The sequence below is a fragment of the Arachis ipaensis genome, chromosome B03, assembly GCF_000816755.2.
Source record: "Arachis ipaensis cultivar K30076 chromosome B03, Araip1.1, whole genome shotgun sequence".
NCBI lineage: Eukaryota > Viridiplantae > Streptophyta > Magnoliopsida > Fabales > Fabaceae > Arachis > Arachis ipaensis.
This window is the reverse complement of record NC_029787.2, coordinates 132075771-132099676: the sequence shown is the minus strand read 5'-3', so window position 1 is coordinate 132099676 and position 23906 is coordinate 132075771. Positions and strand designations below refer to the sequence as shown.

General features: G+C 35.5%; 3 protein-coding genes, 1 non-coding gene and 1 pseudogene across 4 annotated transcripts; 3 read left to right on the top strand and 2 right to left on the bottom strand.

Moving 5' to 3' along the window:
* On the top strand, positions 2039-2110 carry TRNAG-UCC. Its single transcript has one exon. It is a non-coding gene; the product is annotated as a tRNA-Gly (tRNA).
* Positions 2331-4428, bottom strand: LOC107631479 (peptide methionine sulfoxide reductase A5). Its single transcript, XM_016334938.2, has 4 exons — positions 3994-4428; positions 3398-3510; positions 3153-3297; positions 2331-2756 (listed from the first exon to the last, which is right to left on the bottom strand). The coding sequence occupies exons 1-4, from the start codon at positions 4264-4266 to the stop codon at positions 2559-2561; spliced, it is 729 nt and encodes a 242-aa protein (XP_016190424.1). The 5' UTR covers positions 4267-4428; the 3' UTR covers positions 2331-2558.
* On the top strand, positions 11986-16697 carry LOC107631481 (annotated as a pseudogene).
* Positions 17644-20525, bottom strand: LOC107631480 (lysM domain-containing GPI-anchored protein 2). Its single transcript, XM_016334939.2, is given in 5 exon segments — positions 17644-17902; positions 18009-18086; positions 18089-18207; positions 18321-18441; positions 19312-20525. Coding segments are annotated over 5 exon segments (1110 nt in total). The 5' UTR covers positions 19979-20525; the 3' UTR covers positions 17644-17777.
* Positions 22359-23231, top strand: LOC107634720 (probable E3 ubiquitin-protein ligase ATL44). Its single transcript, XM_016338145.2, has one exon. The coding sequence runs from the start codon at positions 22630-22632 to the stop codon at positions 23128-23130; it is 501 nt and encodes a 166-aa protein (XP_016193631.1). The 5' UTR covers positions 22359-22629; the 3' UTR covers positions 23131-23231.

The window sequence follows — 23906 nt, the reverse complement described above, 5'->3', positions numbered from 1 at the left end:
TATATATTGGATTTAGCAACCGCACTCTACAATTGATTTACAATGACATTATAGATTTATAGTATTATTTTTATACAAGTAATTAAATTTAGAGTAAACTATTATTTCTATCCATAAAAGTTGAAGTCGCTGACATATCTATCCATCGAAGACGAAAATTTCCATTTGTACCCATAAAAAATGGCTTTTGCAAGTAAAAATATCCAAACTCTAAAAAATTAAATGAAATTCTTAAACTACCCTTCTCTTCAGTCTCCACTGCAACTATCATCGTCTTCCCCCCTCTTCCTTTTCACTCCTTCCTAGACCAAAATCTGTTCCAGAGAGCTAGCTTTCCCCTTTTCTCTTCTCTCTCTATTACATGCTATTCTTCTCTCTGGTGGCGTCGTTGTCATCCTGGCCTTGCGTCTCATCTTTCCGGTCTCAAGGGAAGACCACTGTTGAGTGGTGGTAGCATAGCCACGATCAGAAGTTCGCGTTGGAACCAACGGATCCGAGATCTTCGCCCTTCCCCATTACTACTCCATCAAGGTAAATAGAACTTGTTTTCGCCTTATTTGCTTCGCTTCTCCTTCACGACGGCATTGTTGCTGGCCGTTCGTCGCGCGACCCTGGTGTTCAAAGGGGTTTTATTGTCGGCTTCTTCAGCCGAGTCTATTTCGCGCCACCCACAACCGCCTTCGTCCAGAGAGCTTGATTCTGCATCCAGGGAGGTTGGTACCAGATCCTGGAGTTTTTGTTTTTGAATGTTTTGAATGGATGTTGAGTAGTAGAAATTTTGAATTAGAAAATGTCTTGAGTTTATAGCGAGAAAGAGTAGATCTGGCAGGGACTAAGTTGGCGGCAACAATCTGGGGGAGTTGGAGATCACTGGAGGTGGCTGAGCCAGTTGAGGGTGGCGTGCGAGGGAGGATGAAGGAGGTGATTATGGTGAGTGAGGCTGCGTCTGTGATTGAGAGAAGGGAGCGCCAAGAGAGCGGAGACTGCGTAGAGGAAGGTTGTCTAGGAAGCTTGTGGATTTTGGATGGTGACAGTGATGGTGGTAGTTGGCGATGAGAGTGGTGATGAAGAAGAATTTGGGTAGTGGTAGAATTTGATATTAGAAAAGTGGTGGTGAAGATAAGGGTAATTTAGAGATTTTAAGTGATTTTTTAGTGTTTGAATAATTTTGTTGTGCAGAACCCATATTTCATGGGTACATATGGTAATTTTCTTCTTTTATGAGTAGATATGTTAGCGTAGGGATGAGCACGAGTCGGTTTGGTTTGGATTTAAGGTGAAATTAGAATCGAACCAATTGAATGGTAATTGGCTTGATTTGGTTTGGATTTACGTTTTTTGTGTACCCGAACCAAACCAAACCGATTAAAAACGGATTGGTTTGGTTCGAGTAATTGGGTACCCGATAAAACAGAAATTCATAAAAAAAATAAAAAAATGAAATTTTTATCTTAAAAATTCTGTAAGTACAATAAACATGTAATATTAATAGAAATAATCCAAACATATTAAACACCAAATACATTAAAATCCAAACATATTAAATACTAAAGACATTAAAATCCAAATATATTAAAAGGCATATATGTATTTTAAATTTTTATTTTTTATTTAATTAATATATAGTCGAGTCTACGGGTTGGTTCGGTTTCCGCACCCCCAAAACCGTTATCCGAACCAATTAGTAGAGATAGTTATTGGTTTGGTTCGGGTTAGACCCGATTACTCGTTGGTTTCAAAACCAATTTAATTGGTTCGGGTTCGGACGACTAATCGGGTACTCGCGACCCATGCTCACCCCTGTGTCAGCGTTTTCAACTTTTGTGAGTAGAAATGGTAGTTTATTCTTAAATTTAACAGGGAATAGGACAAAAATATCAATTTTCTAATAAGATGGGTCATGGGACTGTAAATTGACTAAATTCTAATTTTTTAGAAGCAAACGTTATTTTTTAATTGGTCAAAAAAAATAGTTTTGAAGTTAACTTTGCAACTTGAAAGTTAATATTAACATTTTAAGATCCTGCTTAGAAAACAAGCGTTTGTAGTCCAACGGTTAGGATAATTGCCTTCCAAGCAATAGACCCGGGTTCGACTCCCGGCAAACGCAAAGTTTGGAAACTTACATGTTCAGGTACATCATTAGGATTCATACGGGTTGATTGCTAATCGGAATAATATAACCATCTATTTTTTCATTTTGTACTATGTACTATTTTTTTTACTAAGTTGCTAAGCACTCGTAATGTAAAATTTTACACCGCCAATCAATTAATTACTAAAAATTTACTACATTAACTGTTAATACTTAAAAAAAATTGCCCAAAAAATACAGAAAGAATCATAACTCAATTTAAGAATTTCAACGGGGACATATAGACCATGTAATAAACCAAAATATCATTAAAACATTATCCGATTACTTCTATTATGAGCCATACCATATATCATATCGGGGGAAAAATGGTTTCTTTAGTACAATAATTACAAGGGCGCCATATGCTTTCTTCTTTTTCAACTCAAGAATAAGGATCTGAGCAACTCTGCCAAAATAGCAGCTACAATTCCCTCAAAATAGGCCAACCCTTTTTTATGATATCATTGATCTTTGCATCAATATGCCTTTGGATATCTGGAGGGCATAGCTCAGCTACATATCCATTCAATTTTGTTGCCAGTGTTGACTTCTCAAGCTCCTCTTGAGGCAGGTTCCCAATTAGCTGAAGAAGGAAGGGATTTTGCTTCAGTTCAAATTTCTGCGTATTTAGAACACAACATGGAATGTCAGTGATTTCAAATGCAACACAATTTTCTAAGGCAGTTTCTCTTTAGGTGCTACTAAAAGTGAACTCACTGAAATTGTTTGATCGAAGAAAAGAAAAATGAGCTTAAAATTTCCAACTCATAACTACTTATGCTAGCATGTTATTACAATTATGTAGATGAATTGATGCATTACTGCTCAAACTTTATAAATATAACTCTCATACGTGGCTGAGCTTCTCTGACAAGAAACACTATGTCACTATATGGATTGAGTTCCGAAATCTAGCATGCATCTAATAGAAAACCCCCTTTTTTTCTAACTATTTTTCAGAACCACCAATTAAACTTTGGAAGTATGGATAAACAATAATTCTGACATCCATAACCTGGTGCTCAGGCTCAGCAGGATAAAATGGTCCAAGCTGAAGAATTTGAGTAGTCACAATGCTGCTTCTTGACCTGGTTTGTTCTTGTTCTTTGCTCAGTGCGGCCATTCTTGATTCTTCAGTTCCATTACAAAAAATGATGGATCTGCAAGATCGCAAGAGAGCACAATACTTAGCAATTGGCATGGGGTTTGATATGTAAGATCATTACATGCAATTGCAAACAGCAGCAATAGTTCTCCTACCTGTACTGATTGCCGACATCGGGACCCTGGCCATACACTTGCCTGGGGTCATGGTTTGACCAAAAGACATCCAGGAGTTCCCTAAAGCCAATCAGCCGTGGATCATATTCGACCTGTATTAGAACAGCAAAAAACATGGCAGCAAAGTTCAATAAAAGCATCCAAGTAGCTACATTTGGATACTACATAACATGGATAGTTCTAGTTTCTACATGGTAAAAAACAAATCAATCTATCTGATCAATGCTGTGAAAAATGGATAAGGAGGTGTGGAAAAAAAGCTAAATTGACTATGGAGGGTTTGAAGGGCTCCTTGAATTGCCCTCGGTTAAATGATTCTGAGTCAATTCACCATTGGAATTTATGCATCCAAGGATGGGGATCACTAAATTGTCCCTAGAGTGTTCTTTCTTCTAAGTGAATTCTTCTTTGGAACTTATTATCAAACCCTAAGACATGGATTCTACCACAAGAAAGCCACAATTCAGGATTGTTATCTATTGAAAGTTATAATTGATGAAATGAGGTTCTTTCATGAACATCAAATTCAAACTATGATTCGAAATTGTATGAGCAGAGAAACAAAAAAGGCGGACCTGAACGGACTCGGCGTGGTCAGCCAAGCTTCTATATTCGGGATTGGGCTTGGAGCCGCCGGCGTAGCCTGCGGTGGTTCGGACAACGCCGGGGAGGCAACCAAAAACGGCTTCGGATCTCCAGAAGCTTCCGAGAGCGAAGACGGCAGTCTTGAGGCGTTCGGGGGCGTCGCTGTCGGGCTTATGGATCCGATCTGGGAACCTAATGCAGAGAGCTCTATCGATTGCAAATGCAGCGAGGATCATCAGATTCAAAATGCGGAAAAGTGACATCTTGCAGTTCTACAGCTGCGGCATAGGACGGAGGTGCACTAACACTTCAATGGTTCCTTCAAGGCAAGATTAAATCTTGAGTTTCGATCGCTGCCTGCAACTTATCAATCAATTCAAAGATTAATTCTTGATGGCCACTCTCAAACTCAACACACAATAAATATTTTGATTAATTTTACAAGTTGATCCAATTAAACTTATGTTTTAAATAATTATTTTGATAATAAATTAAAAATTAATTATTTTTAATGGCATAAATTATTAAATTGAATGTGATTAGTAATATTGTTGACCAAATGGCTGAAATGGTTAGATATTTTATGTAATTTATGTATCTCGTTAATAAATTCTTTGATTTAATTTAAAATTTTTAATTCTTGAATCACAGAGCTAGATGAAATTAAGGTGTGTTTTTTTGTTGTTATTGTCATGTGATCAGAATTGGGGATCCAAATTTTATAAAGTTTATGACGAAGAGTCGTGTTCTTTCCATCAAAGAACAGACCAACTGCCAATATAATTAATGAATAATTACAACACCACCCAAACTAATTTCTATATTAACAAATTGGATCACAATTAGAATAAAATTCTAACATTCTCCCACTTGGTCCAACATTTGTTACGTATAGTTTGCAATTACATACTATATTTAAACAATTAAGACAAATTACACGAATCATAGCGGTAGGTTCTCATTAGTCGAGTATTACCTTCTATGTATTATAATGTAACATTTCCTAATTGAATAAACTCTTTATGTGGTATTTTGTAGGAATAAGCCCAATGCTTATCCTAGGTTCTTCACTGAATTTTATTTGTCATTCTCAATCATGTATGCGCATATATACTAACCAAATGAGAAACAAACAATAATACGAATTTTATATCCAAATATGTCATATGATATAACATAAGTCATGTAAGTGACGTTATAGAACATAAACCCATACTAATTACATGATCCTTAAACAATCCTGGTGGCATGCCTTTTGTCAAAGGATCAGCTATCATCTGTTTAGTACTAATATGCTCTATCTGTACCTCATTAGACCTAACTCGGTCTTTAATGGCTAAGTACTTAATATCGATGTGCTTATTTCGACTACTACTTCTATTATTCTTAGCCATAAATATAGCAGCTAAATTGTCACAATATATTCTCAATGGCCTAGAGATACAATCCATAATCTTAAGCCCAGAGATGAAATTTTTTAACCAAACACCTTGTGATGTAGCCTCAAAACAAGCAATAAACTCGGCTTCTATGGTAGAAGTGGCTATAAGTGATTGTTTTGCACTCTTCCAAGATACTGCTCCATCAGCAAGCATGAAGATGAATCCTGACGTTGACTTCCTAGAATCAACACATCCTGCCAAGTCTAAATCTGAGTATCCAATAATTTTCAAATTGTCGGTTCGTCTACATGTAAGCATGAAGTCCTTGGTCCCTTAAAGGTACCTTAAGACCTTCTTTGTAACTCTCCAATGGATAATTCCTAGATTACTTTGATATCTTCTTAACATGCTAACAGCAAAAGCAATGTCAGGTCTTGTACAGACCTGAGCATACATTAGGCTTTCAACGGCTGAAGTATAAGGAATATTTTGCATCTGTCTCTTTTCAAGTTCATTTTTGGGACATTGATCTAAACAGAATTTGTCACATTTCACAATAGGTGCAACACTTGGTGAACAATTTTTCATTTTAAACCTCTCAAGAACTTTATTAATATAGGCTTCTTGAGATAAACCTAAAATTTCTTTATGTTTATCTCTATAAATCTTTATGCCAATGACATAAGATGCATTATCCATATCTTTTATATCAAAATGTCTATAGAGAAATTGTTTCACTTCATGTAACAACCCTAAATCATTTGTTGCAAGCAAAATATCATCTACATATAAGATGAAAAATATGATCTTACTCCCACTAATCTTGTGATATATACATTGATCAGAATTATTCTCAATGAACCTAAATGAAGAAATCACATTGTGAAACTTCAAATACCACTGTCGGAAAGCCTGCTTTAGACCATACATTCCTCTCTTAAGCTTGCAAACTAACTCCTTACCAGCACTTGAGATAAACTCTTCGGGTTGTCTCATATAGACCTCTTCTTCCAAATCTCCATTAAGGAATGCCGTTTTCACATCCATTTGATGCAATTCCATGTCAAAATGTGCTACCAATGCCATAATGATGCGAAAAGAGTCTTTCTTTGAAACAGGAGAAAAGGTTTTCCTGTAGTCAACTCCTTTCCTTTGAGTAAATCCTTTGGCAACAAGTCGAGCCTTGTAGCGCTCAATATTACCTGATGAATCCTTCTTGGTCTTAAAGACCCATTTACAGTCAATGGCCTTTTCTCCATCAAGCAATTATACAAGATCCCAAACTTGGTTATCCGCCATAGAATTCATTTCATCCTTCATAGCATCTAGCCAGAAATTGGAATTACGACTTTTCATTACTTATGAAAATGTCGTTGGGTCATTTTCATCACAAACATCATAGTCAGACTCAGCAAGATACACTACATGGTCACTAGAAATTGTAGGCTTTCTTATTCTTATTTATGTTCTTAATGTTGCATCATCAACCTCTTGTAAAGGTGGTGGCATAACAGGTTCTTCCTCTTCTTGAAGTTGCTCTTGAGCAATATGTTCTTGAACAACATTTTCATTATGAAGAGTTTGATCCTCCACCATATGATCTATTTGAACATTATCTTCATGATGTGAAATATTAGTAATATGTTATTCTACATTGACCCTATCTGTATGGGCATTGTATTGAACAATCACTCTTGTACATGGAGATGTTTGACAAACATTCTCAACAACTTTAAGAGGATGATTTCTCCCACTTTTCACATCATGCTCTAAAAACCTTACATTTCTAAATTCAACTATTTTACTTGAATGGGAGGGACAATAAAATCTGTAACCCTTAGACTTTTCTGCATAGCCGATAAAATAGGCACTTATCGTCCTTGGGTCCAACTTTCTTTCTTGTGGATTATAAACCCGAACTTCATCAGGACAACCCCAAATGCGTATATGATTCAAACTAGGTTTTTAACCTTTCCATAGCTCAAATGGCGTTTTAGAAACTGCCTTTGTTGGAATTCTATTTAATATATACACGGCTGTTTTAAGGGATTCACTCCACAAGGATAAAGAAAGATTGGAGTTGCTAAGCATACTTCTCACTATATCCAGCAATATCCTATTTCTTCTTTCAACTACACCATTTTGATCTGGTGTGACAGGCATGGAGTATTGTGCCACAATACCATGCTTTTGAAGATACTTTGCAAATGGACCAGGTACTTGTCCACTTCCAGTATATCTCCCGTAGAATTCTCCACCTCTATCTGATCTCATGATCTTAATTTGCTTTCCACATTGTTTCTCTACTTCAGCTTTATAAACTTTAAAAGCGTCCAATGCCTCATATTTATTATGAAGCATATAGAAATACATATATCGTGAATAATCATCAATAAAGGAGATGAAGTATTTCTGACCACTTAACGACATATCAGGACAACATATGTCAGTGTGAATTATTTCTAATATGTCAGAACTCCTCTTAGCACCTTTTTGAGACTTTTTGGTTTGCTTTTCCTTAATGCAATCCAAAAACCCATCACTTACTAATTTTTTCATTCTCTCAATGGAGATGTGTCCCAACCTTCGATGCCACAACATGGAGAATTTTTCATTCATACCATTATCATACATAACCATAAACCAGATGGAACATTATTAGTTAAATGGACTTTAAAGAAATCACCAATTAAAGTACCACGTCCAATAATATTAGAATTTTTAATAATGTCAACAGAATCATCATAACAATTTATACATAATCCTTGTTTTACAAGCTTGGATAAAGAAATAAAATTTTTAGAAAAATCTGGAATATAAAATTTTTTTTCTAAATCTAAAATACAACCAGTACTTAATACAAACCTAAATGTTCCAATAGCTTCCACACGTGAATGCATCCGATTGCCTATATAGATGCTCAGTTCACTTCTTATCGGTTTCCTTTTCCTTATGAAACCCTACATGGTATTTGAAATATGAATTTCAGCACTAGAATCAATCCACCAAGTGTCATGACATATTTCAACAAAATTAGATTCAAATCACAATGAAGGGATAAGATTACAAAGGTTAGTACCTTTCTTTTCAAGCTAAACTTTAAATAATTTTGGGCACTCCTTCATGTGTCCTTTCTTTTTACAAAAGAAACACCGTGCACCTTCTTTCTTCATAGGATGGGATACAATACCCTTTCCTTTCTTCTTATGAGCTTGCTTTTTACTACCCTCATTTGTCACTAATAGTGCACTTTCACCAAGTTCTTGAATTAGCCTTCCTTCCTCTTGCATATACATCACCAGTAATTTGTTAATGGACCATTTTTTCTTATGTGTGTTATAAAAAATCTTAAATGGTCCGTACTGGACAGGAAGAGAATTTAGAATAAGATGCACCAGAAATGAGTTAGAGATCTCAATCTCTAAAGCTTTCAGTTGTGCTACAATGTCTTTCAACCTCATGATATGTTCATTAGGGTTCTTGTAAGTGCCTCATGGATGATAATTGTGCCATTAGAGTGCTTGCAAATGCCTTACTAAAAGACTTAAACTGTTCATCAATAACCTTCATGTAATCCTTGACATTCTTGCAATCACGAATTGAACATCGAGTACTAGTTGAGATACGAGACTTAATGAATATCATACTTAAATGGTTGGATTTCTCCCACCGTTCGTATAATGCTACGTCGACTTGAGAACTAGCATCAGTAGGTGCCGGAGGCTCTTCCCTACGAAGAGCATAGTCAAGGTCTGCACACCCTAAGTGAAAGAGAATCTTATCTTTCCATTCTTTATAGTTGTCACTACTTAATAAATGAACTTCAGATACAATTTCAGATATCATTATTGCTGCAAATAATAAATCATGCTAACATTACTCAACTTTAAATAGGCACATCAAAATTCATAACATATGATAATACATGCCAATGCAAGTCATATTAAAATAAATATGAATCATAGTGTCATTAAAATCTACCTGTGGGCAAAGATTTTAACACACATAATATTCACTATATTAACTAAGGTATTGAAACTAAAAAATAAAATATTACTTTTTAATACCTGTAGGCTAATTAAGAAGTAAAAAATATTTTCTATTTCAACCTAATTATATGTGAATAACATAATAAATTCTTGTGGGTAAGTTCATTATATAATTCAAAATAATTACAAATATATCATATTAATATTTATGTGATTTCTTTAAATATAATTATTATCAAGAATGTTGTGGCTATTACTCAATAAATCATATATTAATCACAATATAATATGCAGCGGAAGAATTTATATTGCATGCAAATATAATCATCAAATAAATAAATTCAGTAATATGAATAATATCAAAGTGGAGATGATCTAGTAGACAAATATTTTGACAATATTTAGAAGATCCAAGTTCTTTCTGTCTTCTTTCTTCCAACGTCTTCCCTTTCTTCTTCTCTCCTTTTTTTTATATTCAAGAATAAGAAAACTTATAGAAATCATGGAAAATTATACTATTATAAAAAATCCTTCTGACTTCTTATGGTGTATCAATTTCAATTTCAATGGTTTCTTTTTTACTTATTCTAAAATTCATATTATACATTTTTCTTTGAAAACAATTTATCAAAATAATGCACAGTAATTAAATTTTAAAATGGCAAGGTAGAGACAATTTTGCTCTGATACCACATGTTAGATATTTTATAAAACCAGTAATTTACGTACCTCCCGCCATTGCCAATAAATTCTTTGATTTAATTTGGAACTTCCAATTCTTGAATCACAGAGCCAGATGGAATCAAGGTGTATTTTTTTGTTGTTATTGTCGTGTGATTAGAATTGAAAACCCAAATTTTATAAAGTTTATGATGAAGAGTCGTGTTCTTTCCATCAAAGAACAGACCAACTACCAATATAATTAATGAATAATTACAACACTACCCAAATTAATTTCTAAATTAATAAATTGGACTACAATTAGAATAAAATTATAACAGAAATTACCCATGTATGATGGCTGCCATGAGCAAAAATAATTGAATTTTAGAGAAATTAAATTAGCCAGTTCAATTTAAGCTTTTAATAATTTAAAAGATTTCACTTCACTAAATTGTATGTATGTTTTTTCACGTTTTAAAAAATTTAAAAATTACAAATCACTAAATTGTATGGTCTAAATTCAATATCTTCAATTAAAAAAGTAACTACAAAATACACTTTTTAAATTATTTTTTTGCAAAATAATCCTACTATTAGTGTAAAACACAAAAAATATCAATATTTTTAAAATTCTCATGTTAGTCTCCAATATATAAAAAATTCAGCCTACAAGTTGTTTGAGATAAAATTCTAATGCATATATATATTAATTATTTTTATCATTTTTGGTCTGAGTTTGAATTAGGCTTGACCAGGGCTCAATATTTCAATTTGATATGCCTATAATTAGGTCTTTATACTTTTTTTTTTTCAATTAGGTCCTTACACGATATCAGATTTTGTAAGTAAGTTCTTATCGTGACAAAAATATTAAAATTAACATAATATTATGTTAATTCTATCGTTTTTGTCATACAAAATTTGATATGGTATAGAGACTCAATCGAAAAGAAAAAAATATAAAAACCAAATTTTTAATTGGATAAAAAGTATAGAAAAGAATAATTGAATTTTTTTTTTACCCAGTATCGAAGAGTTTGAACTAAGATTTTCAGATTGATAGGATAGAGTATTCGTACATCAGAAAAAAATTTTAAATATGTAAATTTATCCTCGAAAAAGAAAAAAATGGAATGAATTGATTGCAAATTATTAAAAGATTTTATGATTTCTGCTTCCTCTAAAGAAGAACTTAATTGTCGGAAAAATGGAATTTCCATGACAATGACAAAACCCTCTGATATTATTTGAGAATACAAATTCTTGTTAGAGCCTAATATTACAAATGTATTCGCATTACTGCTTTGAACCCTTACGCCAAGGCCTCAATCTCGGATTTTCGAACATGCTTAAATTTTCTTACCGAACAACAAATGAGAATGAGTGGAATTTTTGTTAAATTTCCAGCCCAATTAGGCCCATTTAGTGGCAAAATCTTAGTTAAAAAACATATTGAAATGTCAGTCATGGCCCTGGCATAAATCTGTGCGCTTAGTTATTTAGGTTAGCTGAAACTTTTGCCAGAATTTTCGTTTCAGCACCGATATATTTCAATAAAAAATGAGAGCATAATGAGAGTAGTGCATTGACTCACAAGTTACTAAATGTAGAACATGTGATGCTATATAAATTCCCATAATTGATCTGTGTGTGAACTGCACCCTTTCACCTACAAATAAATATGATGCGTCCGTTTTTGGTATTTTGAAGTAAGCGATGTGGGGACAATGACATTATAACAAAGCTTGTGCGAAAAAGTGCAATGCGTATCTTGTTGATGCATCATATGATATCAGAGTAAGACAACTAGAAATGAAATGTGGTCTCCTTTGAGACCAAGCAATAACAGAAAAACAAACACCCAAACTAACAAACATGGACCTTCACTTACGTTACGTCTCTTAGACTCAAACGAATCCAATGACTTCCCAACTCACAGTTTGGTAGACTACTACTCACTCTTGTATTCATTCATGTCTTCTACTATGATGTCTTAACTACCCCATTTCTTTCTTATTTATATCACTACACAACCCTTCATCTCATTACACCATGGCTTCCTTCACAATTGGTCCTCATCATCGCCATTTGTCACATGACTCTGATGAGGTATTGCGCTCTGCTTGCTTCTTCAAACAATGCTTATACATTTTCTTTATTATGAACTACTACTCTCTTGCACTTACACCGGTATTGAATGGCAGGTTCGCCCTCCTACTCGACAATCTGCTTCATCGAAAGTACAATGCCGAGTTTGTGGTGATGAGATTGGAAATAAGGAAGATGGAGGGTTATTTGTGGCATGTTATGTGTGTGGCTTCCCTGTTTGTCGACCCTGCTATGAGTATGAGAGAAGTGAAGGCACACAGTGCTGTCCTCAGTGCAACACTCGCTATAAGCGTCACAAAGGTTGGTTTTGCTTACATTCTATTATTAGATCACTTTTATATTACTTGATTATGTGACTTGCTTTGCTTCACTGCAGGATCTCCTAGAGTAGTAGGAGATGAAGAGGAGAACTTTGATGCAGATGATTTTGATGATGAATTTCAGATTAAGACTGGCCATGATCATGATCATGATCATGATGATGTTAATCATGCGGTAATGCATGCCTTTGATCATATTAAAAGATCATGCATGAGAATATTAATATGGCATGTTGCAGCATGGAATGCAGAAATTTTATTGATATTATTTTCCAAATGAGATTTCACTCAAATGAGTTAGCATTACCAATTAATTGAATACAAGTAATCAAAAAAGGAGGCTAAGGGGCTCTTTGTGATTTCAACAGGAAGATAAAGACAAGAAGGAACATACCAGATTTCTCTTCAATCTGTATATGATTTTATAAGTTGGTTTACTATTCTTTAGTTACCGGTAAAGACATTGAAGGGGACAAAGAATTCTACAGCAATGCAGAGTGGGAAGAAAGGGTAGAGAAATGGAAAGCCAGACAAGAAAAGAAAGGCCTCCTAAACAAAGAAGAAGGGAAAGACGATCAAGATGAAGAAGAAGATGAGTACCTGTAAGTGTTCATTCTCTTACCCTTGAAATTGCATTCTTATGAAAACGTGATATGCATCAAATGAGACAAAATTACATCACAGTTTGGCTGAAGCTAGACAACCATTGTGGCGTAAAGTTCCAATATCTTCAAGCCTGATCAACCCATACCGGATAGTGATTGTGATGAGGCTGGTGATTCTGGCTTTCTTCTTGCACTTCCGCATCATGACTCCAGCACATGACGCTTTCCCACTGTGGTTAACATCTGTGATATGTGAGATATGGTTTGCATTCTCATGGATCCTTGACCAGTTCCCTAAATGGTTCCCCATCACGCGCGAGACTTACTTGGACCGCTTGTCCATAAGGTTCGAGCGCGAAGGGGAACCAAACAAGCTTTCCCCTGTTGATGTCTTTGTCAGTACTGTGGACCCTTTGAAGGAACCTCCAATCATAACAGCCAACACCGTCCTTTCCATCCTCTCCGTCGATTACCCGGTCGAAAAGGTTTCCTGCTATGTATCAGATGATGGTGCTTCTATGCTTCTCTTTGACACACTTTCGGAAACCTCTGAGTTTGCAAGAAGATGGGTTCCATTTTGCAAGAAGTATAATATTGAGCCAAGAGCTCCTGAGTTCTATTTCTCTCAGAAAATCGATTACTTGAAAGACAAGGTACATCCTATGTTTGTCAAGGAACGCAGGGCCATGAAGGTATATATGCTATTTATTTATTCATTCATTTTTTCAATGTTATTTTGTCAGTGTTCAACTGTTCATTGGGAGTTTGAGACTCATAGAAGCTGTTCTTTTTTGTTGTTTACTAAATTGCAGAGAGAATATGAAGAATTTAAAGTGAAGATTAATGCTTTGGTGGCAAAGGCTCAGAAGAAACCAGAGGAAGGTTGGGTAATGCAGGATGGAACACCATGGCCTGGGAATAACACTCGTGATCATCCAGGAATGATTCAGGTTCACCTTTTGCTTCTTCCTCTTGTCATTAAGAACATAATATCTTATAAACAATCGTACAAGAACCACCATGATTCAAAGAAATGTTTAATGTAGGTGTACTTGGGAAGTGCTGGTGCACTTGACGTGGAAGGCAAGGAACTGCCGCGACTTGTGTATATTTCGCGTGAAAAACGTCCTGGCTATCAACATCACAAAAAAGCTGGTGCCATGAATGCTTTGGTAAGTACAAAAACTTGTGATTGATGGTGATTAATCCATTCAAGCAAGGCTAATAGGATGATGAAATATCTGTTTCTTTCTTGGTGTTTATCCTTAAAAAGGTTCGAGTTTCTGCTGTGCTTACAAATGCACCTTTCATGTTGAATTTGGATTGTGACCACTACATAAACAATAGCAAGGCTATAAGAGAAGCTATGTGCTTCTTAATGGATCCTCAGCTTGGGAAGAAGCTCTGCTATGTCCAATTCCCACAAAGGTTCGATGGTATTGATCGACATGATAGATATGCCAATCGCAACATTGTATTCTTCGATGTAAGTGGTGCTACACATTCTAAACTCTTCATTAACGAAAATGTGTAAAGATTAAATTTCATTAAGTTCTAATGCTTGTCTTCAAATGTTTGATTTCATAACAGATCAATATGAAAGGCCTAGATGGGATCCAAGGTCCAGTGTATGTTGGTACTGGAACTGTTTTCAATAGGCAGGCATTGTACGGATATGATCCACCAGTGTCCGAGAAAAGGCCAAAGATGACGTGTGATTGTTGGCCTTCCTGGTGCTGCTGCTGTTGTGGTGGTTCAAGGAAATCAAAGTCAAAGAAGAAATCAGGTGGAGGAGGTCTTTTCAGTAAATTGTACAAGAAGAAAAAGATGAAGGGGAAGAACTATGTTAGAAAAGGGTCTGAGCTGATGTTTGATCTTGAAGAGATTGAAGAAGGGCTTGAAGGCTTTGATGAGCTAGAGAAATCATCTCTAATGTCTCAGAAACAGTTTGAGAAGCGATTCGGGCAGTCGCCTGTTTTCATTGCTTCCACTTTGATGGAGAATGGTGGACTTCCTGAAGGCACTAATTCTCAAAATCTTATAAAGGAGGCCATTCATGTTATAAGTTGTGGTTATGAAGACAAAACCGAATGGGGAAAAGAGGTAATCCTACTATTCAGTATACGAGACAATGAGTACACAAGCCATTCCTCTTTTGTACTTAAAATCTTTAAGTTTGTACTTAACTTATCAAGTCCTTGCAGATTGGGTGGATTTATGGCTCAGTGACAGAAGATATCTTAACAGGGTTCAAAATGCACTGTAGAGGGTGGAAATCAGTGTACTGCATGCCAAAGAGACCAGCTTTCAAGGGATCTGCACCAATAAATCTATCAGATAGGTTGCACCAAGTTTTGAGATGGGCTCTTGGTTCTGTTGAAATTTGCCTTAGTCGCCATTGTCCCCTGTGGTATGGCTATGGAGGAAAGCTTAAGTGGCTAGAAAGGATGGCTTATACCAACACCATAGTATATCCATTCACTTCCATTCCTCTCCTTGCATATTGCATACTACCAGCTGTGTGTCTTCTTACTGGAAAATTCATCATTCCCACCGTGAGTACATAATTTGTTTTAGATTTCTTGCAACACAAGTTATGCTAGTTGTTACTGATTTACAGGTTTTGAATTGGTTTGTGCAGTTGACAAACCTTGCTAGTGTTTGGTTCATGGCTCTATTTATATCCATCATCCTAACCGGTGTCCTTGAGCTTCGGTGGAGCGGAGTTAGCATCGAAGATTGGTGGCGAAACGAGCAATTTTGGGTGATTGGAGGAGTTTCGGCACACCTTTTTGCTGTGTTCCAAGGCCTCCTGAAAGTTCTTGGAGGAGTAGACACCAACTTCACAGTTACAGCAAAAGCAGCAGATGATACTGAGTTCGGAGAGTTATACCTTTTCAAGTGGACAACACTTCTGATCCCACCAACCACCCTCATAATATTGAACATGGTTGGGGTTGTGGCTGGTGTCTCTGATGCCATTAACAATGGATATGGCACATGGGGACCTTTATTTGGGAAGCTATTCTTTGCATTTTGGGTTATTGTTCACTTATATCCTTTCCTAAAGGGTCTCATGGGAAAGCAAAACAGGACTCCAACCATTGTGGTTTTATGGTCAATTCTGCTAGCATCCATTTTCTCATTGATTTGGGTGAGGATCGATCCATTCTTGCCTAAGCAAACTGGTCCAATACTCAAGCAGTGTGGAGTTGAATGCTAATTAAGCAACTGCACCACTGGCTGCAGGGGTTCATCTATTCATTTGATATGATGCAAATGTATCTTTTTTGTTTTCTTATTATTATATAGTTAATTGAGGCTTTAATTTGTCTCTCTCAGAAGAGTTTATCAAGAGTATATGTATAGGCTTAAAATGCAAATGTGGCTATACTTGGAAACTTTGAATGGACCATACACCAAACCAGATACATGTACTTCGTGAAACTATTACAAACTTCTCTTTTTCTCTCTCTCTTAAAAATTATGTCTAAATATATAGTATATTAAAAGTTTAAAACATACTGAACAAGTACTATTTAAGCTATTACATAAACTAATTCCTTAGCTTGTTCTTGTTGCCAACTTGATTTTTATTTAATTTGTTGGTCACATTTCATCGTCAATTATGGGTACTTCTCTACTGTATAGCCAACAAATAATGCTTAAGTTATTACTATTGTTGTCATTATTATAACCTTAGAAGGAATCCTAGTTCAGCAAGGACATGAGACCTTCATATTCAGTTGCTTTCTTGGGCAGCACTCAAATGTTGGCGGTGACAAAGGCGAGAAGGACTTCTCCGGGATGACGGGATACGGGATCACCATTGATCTCACCAGCAATTATAACGCGGTCACATATGTCGTGATTTTCTCAGCAGCCGTTGGTGTTGTTCTGAGAGGCCAAGACAACATTCTAACCGGGGTGCATTGCTATAACAAAGCATCATCTTTTGGTGGTGTGGGGACCTTGATGAATGGGTTGTTTCTTGGTGATGCTAATGTTTTGTTGATCAAGTTGTAGTTGATCGGAACAATGTGAATGGAGCAAATTGGGTGGCTCATTTTTCAACGGTTGTGGTGTTTCCTAATCGGATCAGTCATTTTCAATATTCGTTCAGTCGTTCTATGCACAGGAGGAGCCTAATGCGGTTGTTACTTGTGGAGAGTGATAAAGAAACTAAAGGGTTGGTGTCATTCATTGTTGAACAATATAGAAACAAACATGCTAGAGGGTCATTGCATACTCATTTACTTATTAATTAACCATACCATTCATTATGTAGAATTTACTGGTAAACTTTTTTTTTCCTTGTAATAATAATGTAATCCCTAGATAGGGATGGAAACAGTATGCAAAATAGTATGTAGCCGCCACAATAGTGACGTAGTGCTGAGGCAGCTTGTGCGTGTACAAGTTGGCTCAGTCAGTCCCCACTCTGTATATATATCTCAATTCCACGTTCGCAATTGGATATATATGTGGTGAGTCTGTGTGAATTCAATGAGATTACAATTTTAGACTAATAGTCAGCAATTTAGCTTTTGAGTCTTTGATGAATCATGAAGGGGGTGAATAAAGTGAGTCACACACTAGTTATTATAAATTTATAATCACTCTTATTTTCTTCTTTCAAACATGATACTGTTACAAAAAACAAAAATTTAAAAAGAAGAAAAGTGGGTGGAGGGTATTTTATTTTACTACAAAAGACACAGAGCAAGGAGGATGAAGTGGAGAACAATGATAAGACCGAAGGTAGTCCTTGACGCTCCTGATCCTGAACCACCTGGTCCTACTGAACCGCCACTGGGTGCAGGTGCCGGTGCTGTTTTTCGACAACAATCACAAACAAACAAACAAACAAACAGTACCATTGTCATTCACCACATGCATACCATACACAAAAAGAATCCTATATAGAATGCACTAACCAGGACAAGTGGACTCATTAGCAAGAATGGTATTGATTCTTTTGGAGCTATAACCCGCATAGGCACAGAAGGTGCGGTGCATGGATCATCTGAAGCAGATGTCAAGTTGCCAATTGTCAGGTTCCCTGTGCATTTCATGGAGGGGCATACCGACCACTTTCCCCCTGTTGGTTTAAGCTGCGATGGCTCGCATTGCAATCTATACTTAAATTAAAGTATTAAACCCACATCACACAACTCATTAATTAATTGATATATTTTCATTGCATTCTTGGTACGATCAAATTAATCACAAATCAAAAAGGTACTTACACATAGTTGTTGCTGGAGTCGCATTTGCATTTTACGCATTCGTTGGCAGTGTAGACGTAAGTGGAGTTTGAAACCAGCAGAGGGTAGTCCATGGAATTGTTTTTAACACTTGTGGAACAAGCTGCCACAACATACATCGTTATCATTCACAATTTTATAATCCATGTCACTAGAATAATTCTCAACTATATTCTCTCATCGTGATTCCTTAATCTTGCTTACAAAACTGGCAAAAGGAAAAAAAAAAAAAGTGGTGCCATATTCTACTCGTAGTCTAACATCTCCATTATTGCATTCACAAAACTGAAGAATTAAATATAAAAAAAAAAGTCATTTCTTTCTTTATCAGTGAGAGGCATCTAACAGTAGATTAGCTAGGAATAGTTCAAACAATTATTTATTTATGGAGAAGAATAATTGCAAGCGGACACATCTATTTTTTAAGAGTGATGACTAATGTGAAGTTGTCTTAGTATAAATTTGATAATTAAAAATCATTAAATAATAATTTAATTAAATATATTAAATTATTTAATAATTCTTACCTAACAAATGAGAAGTCGTTTTGAGGTGAGACAAGCTATTCAAAAGTTAATAGAAATTTCAAGAAAATAGGTTTTCAAACGGTTATTGAAAGTAATTATTCATCTCCATAGTATTTCAACAAATTAGCTTTGGTTTCTTTACAAAGAAAGTGAATATATATAGCTGGATGCAGCACACAATATTGTAAACTTCCGTTGACTTTATTTACCAAAGTGGGTGTGATTCCACATAGCACATTCAAAAAAAATCAAGATAACATTTTTTTCCTTTTAAAATTTTTATAATTGATAATTCTCAAACCGATAATGATTAATGAAGGAGGGCGACGGTGTACTCCGCGTCTCTCTGCCTATCCTATAAGGCTATAATGATTAAATTTTCTTTGGCGAATTTAATTTTACAAACAAAAAATTATAAAAAAAAAATAGAAGGGAAAATGAAATACCTTTGAGAGGGACATCGATAACCTGCTGAGCCTGAAGCTTCTTAGGGTCATCAATACCGTTGAGACTAAGAATGATCTGTTCAGTGGTACCAAACTCCTGTGCAATCCCCTCCACGGAGCTTCCAAGTGGAACTATGTAAGCATAGTGCACCACACTGCTCCCTCCAACACTATCACAGCTACAAGGCAACGGTATCCAAATGGAATCCCCAGCGATGATCTTATTGGGGTCAGAGATATTATTAGCCTTCTGGATCTGCTGAAACGTCACCACGCCCGCGAACACTGTCCTTGCTATGTAGTCCAAGCCATCACCAGGCTTGATTTTGTACAACGGCACGTGGTTCGACAGCCCCGTTCCGTTACTGCACTTGCACGGAAACGGAATCCTAACTACCTGCTTGGGCGCCACGCTGTAACTGCCTGACGCGTTTTCCGGGATCGTGTTGGCATTTGCGCCCAATAGGTCCGGGAGGTGCTTCACGTTGAACAGCTTCTGGATGTCTCGGAGCGTGGTCGCATTCTGGCTAAAGTAGTCGATTAGAGCTCGACACGTGGCGTTCGTGCTGCTGCTGCACTTGAAGTTTGCCTCTGGCTGAGCCCGGGCCGTCAGGAAGCCCGTCAACACGAGGGTGAATGTGGTGAGCCAAAGAGCCGATTTGCCCATTTTGATATTGTGTATGTTGGGGGAAGATCAGATAATTGGTGTGGGCTTTTTGTAAGTTGATTGGTTTTAATTTATTTATATAGGGACCCTCACTTGCCTGGCTGGCTGCTGTGTGGTCTAAGTGTGAAATTGAGGTTGTGTCTTGGTTTGAACATGGAATAATAATTTTATTTGAAGATTGAACCGTTGACTTTGACTCTGACTGTGCAGGAAGAACTTGTTATGCGGGTTGCATACTAAGCGACTCCGAGACACTCTCACATGGAGTGTATGGTACTCCTCTCCATAGTTTTGAAAATTATGATCTGACTTGCTAATTATGCTGGGAAGGGAAAAGAGAGTTGGAACAAGAGTTTAGCGTGTTGTGTTTGTTGCATTACAGTTTCTGAGAAAACCTTGGATTCTGTGGAATATACTTAGTGGTTGAAGCAGAAAAGGGTTAAGCAGTTAAGTGCGGCTCAGATACGCCTTCATGGATCATGACCAAGAAAGAGCGAAAAGGAGAAAACAGAAAAGGTCGTGTGGAACGGAACAAGTATGAAAAGTCTCACCTCGCTTTTTATACCCTAATGCTTTTATATTAGAAATAAGAAATGTTCATCACTACTTGAAATTCACAGGAATAACCAATATTAATAACCAATATTAGTGAAATTTATTATAAAAATTCATAGCATTGTATAACTTTTTGGGTTTATTTTTTTTACTTTGAGAGTTAGAAAAGAAAACGACATCAGGCACATGTATTCTTATTCTATTGAAAAGAATTCGTGAATACAATAATACATATTTTGCGGGATTGTATATCAGCAATACCACCAACATAAGTAATAGAAATGTTAATCTAACATGGAGCTTCACATAGATATAAAGAACGCTTGGAACCACGAGTAGACATTGGACATTAAAGCTGCATGGAAAATTATTAAATACTCGGTATATAGTAAAAGGTATCCAATATGAAATCAACGTTCAACGTTTTCTTTCTCTTAATCTCTTGTCTTAGGTTTTCATTCTGGTCTCCATTTTTATTTTGGGCGGGTAAAATCATTTGTTATCCTTATATGGGTTCTAGCTAGGTCCCAAGTATCGATAAATTATTGTTTCCTTTTGGGCCTGATATGGCCCAGTTTAGACAAGAGTTTTTCTTTTTGTCAACATCTCTCATTCTTATGCACATGTCATTGTTGGCCATCGTTGGGTCAAAAGATATGTAAATCCTGAATTTGATCTAGAACTTATCTGTATTGAAAAGTCTAAATTTCATTTTTTACTTTTTTTTTTCATGATTTTTTTCAAGCAGATTAAAAATTAATCTGATTTAAAAGTTTGTTGTTGACAAATGAATTACATCACCAAAAAAAAGACAAATGAATTCCTTACTTTATTCTTTGACCATGCACTCCATTGAGGCTTTGAATAAACTTTTATGGAAATACTAACCGAAAAATATATATGATGAGAAATACAATTGAAAATTGTTTTAAATATTTAGATCTAATTTCAATTTTGTCTCAATATGATTAGTGGACTTAGAAATAATAGAAAATAGAAATATCACAAGAAGGGAACATCACAATTCACACAATACAAGAAGATAGTGATATTGAATTGCCTTATCTAGTTTAGAATTCAAACGTGATAAATTCAATAATGGTTTCCACCTTTACAATAATATATTTTGGCAGATTAATATTGTTGAAAATAGTATACTGTTTCTTAAGGGAATTTTGAGTGTACAGTGTCATAAATAAAAGAAATTAAAAGGAAAGAAACGTTTGAGAATTGAGATGGTCCACATTCCACAAGAAGCGGCATCTCCACGCCGCGCCTTTACTGGAAAGTGGAAAGAAACATAGCATTAGCAACAACATTGCTTTTCGTGGCGAAAGAGAGATAACTACGCTAGTGGATTAAATCATTGACGATGACTTCCACCACATCAAACTCCTGTATAAATTAGTAATAGATTATGGACAAATTTTGTATTTTTCTCAATTAATATGAATATCCAAGTATAAAAACATGTTTAAAATATAGTTACTTGGCATGTAGCTTTTACTTGATAACTACGATTCATTTGGTATATTGAATCCTGGACTACCCTTTTTCTTTTTAGGACATTAAGCATGTATTGATGTAGCAGGTGTATGTATATCTAAATAACAAATTCTTATGACAAAAGTAGAGTTTATCAACATCCAATAAATAATAGAACATCGTTTTCACTTTTCACGCACTATATATATAATTATATATATATATATATACAACACTCTCTATGTTTTTGACATGTGTATATAGATGTTTTATTTTATGACTGTATTTTAAATAAAAGTTATAAAGTGATAAATGTAACATGAGAGAAAGAAATGTTTGTTTTGAATAATAAAATGAGTAGTAGTGTATGTAAGAGTAAGGAAGAGTGATGGGATGGGATAGGAGTCATAGGACATAGGAGGAGGAAAGAGAAAGATATGTAATGTAAGAGATGAGTTGCTTTATATAAAGAAAAAGGGATGAGAAGATGGAAGTGGATGATTAATTAGAAGGAGGTCCCATTTATGTCCACCAATATAATTTCTATATGTTGTTCCATTTCTCCATTCTACTCTTCATGTTAATTAGTTAGCTTCTTCTTTCTTTCTATTATGGAGGCTGAAACTACTCTTGTCCCTCCCACGGCCACACCGCCACCACCTCATAATGGTGGTTTGGATTGGACAGTTGTAGCGGCGGCCATCGTGTGTGCCTTGCTGTGCGCTCTAGGGCTCAACACCATGCTACAATGCGTGTTTCAGTGTGCGGGGCGTGTTCTCACGCAGCCTCTTCAATGGATCGCTTCTCGAAGGCTCAATTCCGGTCTCAAGAGGAAGGACATGGTGGCTCTCCCTACCTCAACTTTTTCTTCTTCTTCTTCTTCTTCTGAAGCAGCTCCTAGTAACAATAATAATAACAACTGTGCAATATGCTTAGCAGAGTTCAGTGATGGTGAGCAAATAAGGTTTCTTCCGCAGTGCAGTCACCATTTTCACGTGGTTTGCATTGACAAGTGGCTCCTCTCTCATTCTTCTTGTCCTACTTGCAGGCACCTCCTCAAGTCTAATGCTGATTCTTCTTCGCTCCACTCTTTACATATTCTCTTAGCTTAATTCCTAGCTAGTATAGGACTAGATTTTTTACATGCTTCCTGTCAAATATTTATTTTCTTAGTTGTTCAATTATTATTCAATACATACACTACTTTGGGTAATGGTACGACACTAAACATATTTAGAAGTATTGGCTAAAAACATCCAGTTAAACTGTTGGACTAAAGATATTTAACTGCTAACTAAAAATCTAGTTAATATAAACTAAAATTTTGACCTGAGTTTTTCTCCACTAGTTATTGGATTAATTACTCTCTTCTTAAGTTTCATTGAACAAGTTTTAATTTAATGTCCGTTTATTATATCCTTATTTCAAATTTTCAATTTTGAATTCTGATATTTTGGAGTTCTATATATCCATAAAGTTTCAGCTTAGTTATGCATACTTATCCATTCCAACTTTACTACTTCTAAACAATTACAGCCTTAACTTTGGATGGTACATATAATGTGCTTGGTCAAGTAAAGTTGGTGAAACGATGGAAATCTCATCAGCAATCGGTTGTAAACTTGTAATATTGTTTTGGATGAACATATTATCCCAATTATTATTATTTATTAACATGTTGAATTGCTTTTAATTTGACATATGATATAAGGACACGTATTTAGAGAAACGTGGTATTTATTACGAAAATGAGATGAATAAATTTGAATTGCATTACCATGTATAAAAAAAATAACAGACAAATTTATTATTTTTGACTAACCGTTAATAAATAATATTTAAAAATATTAACTAAAAATATATTATTAGACTATTAAATTAATAATAT